Source organism: Anneissia japonica, unplaced genomic scaffold (assembly GCF_011630105.1).
Source record: "Anneissia japonica isolate Jap-2015-1 unplaced genomic scaffold, ASM1163010v1 scaffold287858_len863314_cov180, whole genome shotgun sequence".
Lineage (NCBI taxonomy): Eukaryota > Metazoa > Echinodermata > Crinoidea > Comatulida > Comatulidae > Anneissia > Anneissia japonica.
In genome coordinates this window covers 353,867-361,265 of record NW_022693771.1, presented here as the reverse complement: position 1 = coordinate 361,265, position 7,399 = coordinate 353,867, and the positions used below count along the sequence as shown (strand labels likewise).

General features: G+C 33.5%; 1 protein-coding gene across 1 annotated transcript in view; it reads left to right on the top strand.

Moving 5' to 3' along the window:
* The first annotated feature begins 3,239 nt into the window (after positions 1-3,239).
* LOC117100900 (leucine-rich PPR motif-containing protein, mitochondrial-like) overlaps positions 3,240-7,399 on the top strand; it is a 14,484-nt gene continuing 10,324 nt past the window's right edge. The window contains exons 1-5 of the mRNA XM_033240736.1: positions 3,240-3,351; positions 3,557-3,709; positions 4,449-4,556; positions 4,780-4,919; positions 5,322-5,407. Of these exons, the coding sequence (XP_033096627.1) occupies positions 3,307-3,351; positions 3,557-3,709; positions 4,449-4,556; positions 4,780-4,919; positions 5,322-5,407 (532 nt within the window). The 5' untranslated portion in view covers positions 3,240-3,306. The remainder of the gene's footprint in view (positions 3,352-3,556; positions 3,710-4,448; positions 4,557-4,779; positions 4,920-5,321; positions 5,408-7,399) is intronic.

Genomic DNA, 7,399 nt, shown 5'->3' with positions numbered 1-7,399 from the left:
TAAAATACTTATTGAGTATATTTTAAACAATCATTCTATTATTATGGTGACTAATAACAGTCGGTATTAAGCTAAATATATTGGTTATTCTTGGCCAAGTCATTACTACTCACAGCCCACTGTGCGGAGCATGCACTCATCACGCACCCCGTTTTTATAAACAAAAACAGAAGTGGAGAAATATCGTGCGATACAAAGTTTACGCATGCACAGATGACGAATGCCTTTCTAACGTTAAATTCCAGAAAAATAATTATTACAATTTCAAGAAAACTTGTGTTTTTATAGCATAAATTAATTTCACAAGTTTTTATTCTGAAATTATAGCGAATCATTCTCTCTAACAGTACAAGCCACCGGGAACCAGATGTCGAACAGCATGTTTCAACAAACCAGCCCACGTGTGTTTTGTTGCGACATCGTAAATTAAGCTGCTCACGTGACCTCGAGGACCAAACTCGCGAAAAGTTGTTTGGTAGTTATGAATGAATTATTTAGAAAACCCAAACCATTACTTGAATGTCGTAGAAATCCTAGTAGAAATCCTAGTACAGCAGTGTAGTGAGTATAATTACAAATTCTAGGCCTACAAACCGGTCCTCACCCTAGGCTAATTAATTGGGCAGCATGGGCCTAACCTAGACAGATGGCGCCTGATTTTCCCGGCGGCTCGCGATCTGAACTTTTTGGGAGTAGGTTAAAGACCGGTGTATAGGCCGCATCACCCCAAACTTCTGGGGGAAAATCGCGTATAAAATTTGCGGCTTATACACCGGAATATACGGGAATAACAGAAAGTATCCTGTCAGTTTTAAATCAAAATTAGGTGATATTCCGATGTATACGGTACACTTCTTGTGACTGGTATGGTGTTGATTTTCTGCCTAGGGCCTAGCCTTGCACGGCGGTATTGCTGTTCTGAGTCAAAACAGTTATATTTTACAATTCGATCACATTGGTACCATGTCTTTGAAATACTCCTCACATTGCCAAAACTCCGCTCAGAAGTTTTTCAGACTCCTCTTATTGGCCTTGTAGGGTTGGCATGTCTGTTATACTATAGGCCTAGGTAGTAAAAAGTTGCCAAGGCTGCCAACCTTGGAGACCTAATTTCTTCCCAATTTCATGGGCTTTCATGTATTTTTATATGATTGATCAATAAATCTGAATCTGAGTCATTTTAATTTAATACTCAAAGTAAGCAGTTGTAATATTGAATTTTAGTTTCTTTAATAGCTAAACACATATGTTTCTTTTCATACATATTTCTTGGAGATTAAATTTTTTTTTATAATTCATTTGTGTAGTAGCAGACAGCAAAAACATCTTTAAAGAAACCACAACAGTTTTAAGGTTCAAGACCGTGAAGGCTAGGCACAATTTATTTTATTATAAAAACTCTCCTAGCTCAATTCTATTTCTGCTCTCTTTCCATTTCTCTGAGCCTTCCACCAGATAGCACTCATCCCATGGCAATATTAAATGATACCCAGAAAGAAGGTTGTACCCTAGTGTACAAATCACTCAGAGTGTGAGTGTAGTCCTGTATTTAAAAAAAATATAAAGTTAACACAGACATGCCAGCCACTCAGATTTTGGCGGAGTTTCTCCTTTTATTTAAGCAAAACACCGCACTCTGATTTTGGGTCGAAAATCTCCTCTTTTTACGCATTTTGGCCAGCTGAAATAAATCGCGCATTTCTGAATAGAAATGATAATCCTATGATTTAGATAAGAACATGACCATTTAATTTCGTCCTGAAAACAGCGCTCTGAACTGAATACAAAATAGTAATTCACGCTCTACGGTCTACTGATTTTTAAAAACCAATTTCATTGACCAATCACTGTCAAAGTTTTACTCTGAACTGTATACGTAAAATTTATTCGCGGAAAGTATTCTGTCAGTTAGAAATCAAAACTACTGTAGGTGATTCCTACGGTAGGCTCGTTGTGATTAGTGTGATGTTGATTTTCTGCCTAGGCCTAGGGCCTAGTCTTGCACGGCGGTATTGCTGATTGTGGGTCAAAACAATCCGATCACATTGGTACCATGTCTTAGAAATACTCCTCACATTGCCAAAACTCCGCTCAGAAGTTTTTCAGACTCCTCTTATTGGCCTTGTAGGGTTGGCATGTCTGTTATACTATAGGCCTAGGTAGTAAAAAGTTGCCAAGGATGCCAACCTTGGAGACCTAATTTCTTCCCAATTTCATGGGCTTTCATGTATTTTTATATGATTGATCAATAAATCTGAATCTGAGTCATTTTAATTTAATACTCAAAGTAAGCAGTTGTAATATTGAATTTTAGTTATTTTAATAGCTAAACACGTATGTTTCTCTTCATACATATTTCTTGGAAATTAAATTTTACACTTGATACTTGATATAAGTGGGACATGTTTAGGCAAAAGCCTTTAAGAACCCAGTCCATTCTTGAAGGAGATAACATTACCATTAGCAACAGAACCTTTTTGGGGAATTATTCCAAATATTTATAACTATTCAACATCTAAAAAACAGGTGTTTTTTTTGCTTTATGTATTTTATACTGATGTCCTCTTCTACTGCTATCTTCTACAAAGATTACATTTTCATATGCCTTGATAATTTTGAAAGTTTCAATCAGATCTCTGTTCCAAGTTATATATAAGTTCAGTTTGCCTAGTCTTTCGCTATAGCTCAGATATTTATAGATGGAAGTAGATGCCTTTTCTCTGAACTCTTTTCAAAAATGTTCTGATCCTTGTTTAAGCCTAGACTCCATGCCTAAACACAGTATTCAAGGATGTGGTCTGACATATGCTTTTCATATTTTGAAACTATCTTCATCAATATACTCAAATCCTCTTTTGATAGTACGGAGACCGTTATGGTGAATAAAAAAACACCCAGAGGACTAATCACTGATGGACTCAATAGACCGCTTTTGCTTTTGCTGATATATGCACACTTAACTGAAATCATTTTGTGTTTTGTGTTTCCAACCATTTTATTAATTTTCCTTCAAATCCATAACTATTCAATTATAAATGAAGAGCTTATGAGGCACATTAAGACCTTTGGTAGTCTTAAAAGATATCAATATTTTTCACCACTGTCTAGCTCCTTTGTACTCAAAGAATTACAAACTTCAGACTGTGAAAAATAAATGGTAATAAATTTTGTTGGTATCCTAGATGTAATATAATGTTGAAGATCCTGAATATAATAAATCTTTTGTCTTGTACAATGTTTGTAGAATATGTTGGATTGATTTTGGTGAATCTAATCAGTGCGATCCCTCAGGGCGATAACGATCGTATGCGGCCTCATTTGGAATTATTACTCAACAATTTTGCAGATAAAGTGAGTGTTGAACAGTTTTTCAGCCTCTTGGTTTAATTTGCTACCAAATCCACCATTAAAACAGATATTTAAGTACAGAAGTTCATTCATATTATTAACATCACCACTTGAGATGCCTTTCCAAGCATGAATTGTAATGATGTGAATAATTTTACACATATTAAATATATTCACTGCAGTTGATTGGATTTTACTCTGTTACTAGGGAATATATATATCAGCCTATAAATTCCGACGTGCCCGTACCATACTGGACCAGCTGAAGCTTGGTGGGTTGAAGGCTAATGCCGCTAAGATTGTAGATCCTGTGGACGGAGTAGTAACATCATCTGGAAGGATGGACTTTTTGGCAAAGGATGTATGTTCTTTATGTTAATTTGCTTCATTATTATTAATATTTACAATATTTTCCAGATTGGCCCGTTCAGTCAAATATTTTCACTTCTGGGTCCTTCGGTAGTTTACTCTAGTTTAATATAGCAAGGACTGAAAAACCAGAAAAGTAGAGGCATGTACCATGTAAATATACTTATAATAATATTGAATAACCTTTATAAAAAAATATTTGGAAACATTCAAACTATTACAGAAATATATTGATTCACTTAGTGTGTTAAATAAATCTGTTTCTTTCTATTGCTATTTCCCCCTCCCAAAAAAGAATCAGGCTCAAGTAGTTAAAAATTATCACAAATCACCTTATTTTGCTATCTAGTTCCACCTCACCTAATCATCAAGCACTCACCCTCTCTCCACCCCAATTCACCTTCAAGTTTTTTGAAGGGAAAAGGCTGGGGAACATACATCGTAATACTCATCTGAAACACCAAATTCAAAATGCTTATACATTTTCAGAATTCAAAGATTTTAACATTTTATACTGGAGGAAACGTGGGGAGGCTATGCTTTTACTGCTTAGCATAAAAGGATTTATTATACTTTAATTTATTATCTTTTGTAAAAAGAAAATATATTTATGTTTTCATGTTTTGCTAATTATTAATATTTATACTAATTTTTTTTTATAAAAAAGACCAATAATGGAAAAGAAATAAAAAGAAAAGATTATCATTATTTATGATTATTTCCTTTTACAGATTGAAAATATTGACATGCTAGAAGCCAACCTGCAAGAACTAAAGACAAAAGACGGAAATTTTAGACCCGTATTGAGACGTCTGATTGAAGCTTACTGTGAGACAAATGTAATTCTTTTTAGCATTTTTCATAGTAAATAGGGAAATTATAATCAGATTATCTGAATTTTCTTCAGTGCAGTATTTGATCCATTGCAGTTTTCAGGTCACTGTGATTGGATTAGCCAAATACAAATCAAAAAATATATCAATTTTTAATTTATTCATTATATTCATATTATAAAATATGTCTTTATTTTAAAATGAATTATTCCTTTTGCATAATTTCTAGCAACCCGATAAAGCTTTGGAATATAAAGTTGAATGGGATAATTCAGGTTACGAGCCTGCTGCGGGTATTCTGTCCAGGCTTATTGGAGTTTGTAGTGCAAATAACAACCAACAAGAAGCCCTTAAGCTGAGGAATGAATTGTAAGTGACTACGAATAATGCTGTACTGATTAATTATGCCCACCCCTTATTGGAGTGAAGTATAAGATTTGTAGTTGAGATACTTGTCTTCCAAGCAGAGGGTCCTGTGTTAAATTACTGTCAGTGACAGAATCTCGTAATAAAAAAAATAAATAAATAAAAGAAGAAAGAAAAAAAAATGCCTGTCTCGCATTTCCTAAATCTTGATTATAAAATGGAAACTGTTGAACCATATGAATGGAATTGGTTGTATGTGATATGACAGATGGTAACACTTGAGAACGAATGTACTAATAATAATAACAATAAAATATTAGTAACAATAGTGGTTTTTCTTTATTTTATTGTTTATTTTTGTTGATGTATTTTTAATGTAGAATTGAATTTATGATTGGTCTTTAGGAAAGCAAAATTTCCTGAGTTTAAAATGGATATGCTAAAATACTGCCAACTGATTCATGGAGCAGTGAAAGAGAACAAAATTGATGGTAAGAATATTATTATGCATTCACATAATTGTTTCTAAAATTAGTGGTGCATACTTGTAATGTTATATTTGTTTATTTGTCTTATATGTTTTGTAAATTTTACGGGGAAGTGGGAATATGATTAACTTAACCATTGGCTTCAAATCACAGTTTTTGCGCTACTATGAACAAGAAGAAACAATCATTAAGAAAAGCGATCAGGCTGTGATAAAAATGGAAAATAAGAATTCCAGTCAGAAACCTCTATTTTAGGCTATCAAAGGCCTACAGTTCATCATATATCGTCAGGGAGTTTTAATTTAATTATCGCAAACAGTTTATTTGGCTCTATTGTTGTACGTGCGTATGCATTGACAATCTGATAAAAATCAACCACAGAAACTGAAGACATACCAGGAGCCTAGATTAGTGCATACTATGAAGTAGTAAAGCCTAGCTAATTCAACCTAAGCTAGGGCTAGGCTCAGTCACATTGTGTTGAGAGGTATGGTGCCATACACTATCTCAGTGATAAAGAAGGTTAGGGTTAAACATTACTGAGATAGCATACGATACCTTGCTATATTGTTCTATGTTCGTATGTATCCATTGACAATCTGAAAAAAATAGCCACACTGAAACTGATAGTAGTAGTAGGGCCTAGCCTAGCTAGTGGGTGGGTTCCTTTCTCCCCCCCCCCCCTCCTCAGCAAGTCTAAAGCTGAAGCATAAAATAGATGATGATTGAGTTTATCTCGTCCAACCCAGCCAGCAATAAACTAAAAAAAAAATACATTTTATCACAACAAATAGCTTTCCACATATACAGAATGTTTTTTTTTTTTGAATATCACTTTCCGTTATTAAAAAAAATATATTAATATGAGCGGTAACTAGATGATGTAAATCTGACATGGGTTTTATACCTATTGTACATTTAATAAAAGATCTGTGAATTTAGAGGCCTAAGAGCAATCCTTTGGGTATAACAATGAATGTAATACCTTTTATTTTGAAAAAAAATTATTTATCATAAATATATGGTGATTCTTATTAACAAGACTCCAGTAACTAAATGACAAAAAATTTGTGCAACTGCAATATCCTTGATTAGATATTTTCTTATGATTTAAAGACATATTTTTAAGATAATTGGTTAATTAATATCAAAACAATGGGATATCGAAATAAACGTGAATGCTTAATAAAATTAAAAATAAAATGATTAGGGTTATTTCATGCCAATTCAACAAATGCATTACACCATTATATTATACCATTATTATATTATTCATATTCAGGAGAAATGAAAAACTTTAAAATTTGAGAATCCAATTCTTGTTCGTTTTCCCGCAGCGGCAGTTTAAAGTTAAGGGGCGGACGTGGCCCAAAATAATGTGCCACAATAATGAAAATTGATTATCATATGCTAATATCTTTAGATGTACAACCCCCATAACCCAGAAAGTTTGTGTTATAGGACTATGGTAGGACATACCATACCATGTTTTTGAGGCACATGAAGTATAGCTGTTTCTGAGAATCAATAACAAAAACATTAATTCTAGCAGTATCTTGATTATAACGTTAGTATATTTTAAGACATTTGTTTGACTCATACTAAGAACTTAATTCAAAGACCAAAATAATTTTTTGATGTGATCTATTGAAATTATGTTATAACTCATCTTTTAGGCCGTTTTTCCGCAGCACTTACAGTTTCTCCAATAATTTCTTCGATCTTGAAATTTTCTCACAATATTTCATCCCATCATGCAATATTATGGACACCAATGCAATGTGTTTAACACCAAAACATCCATTTTGTTGACCAGCAGGTGACCCTTTTTTTGCGCGAGATGGATAGGCCGAGAACAATTCGTACGGTACTATTTTGCTCTGGGAAATGTACTGTTGCAATGATGTTTCATTGTGCTTCTTTAGGGATTGAGAAGAAGACGAAAAAGAATGCTAGCTTTGTTTAATGTGTTTTACGGTACAATAAACAATAGGT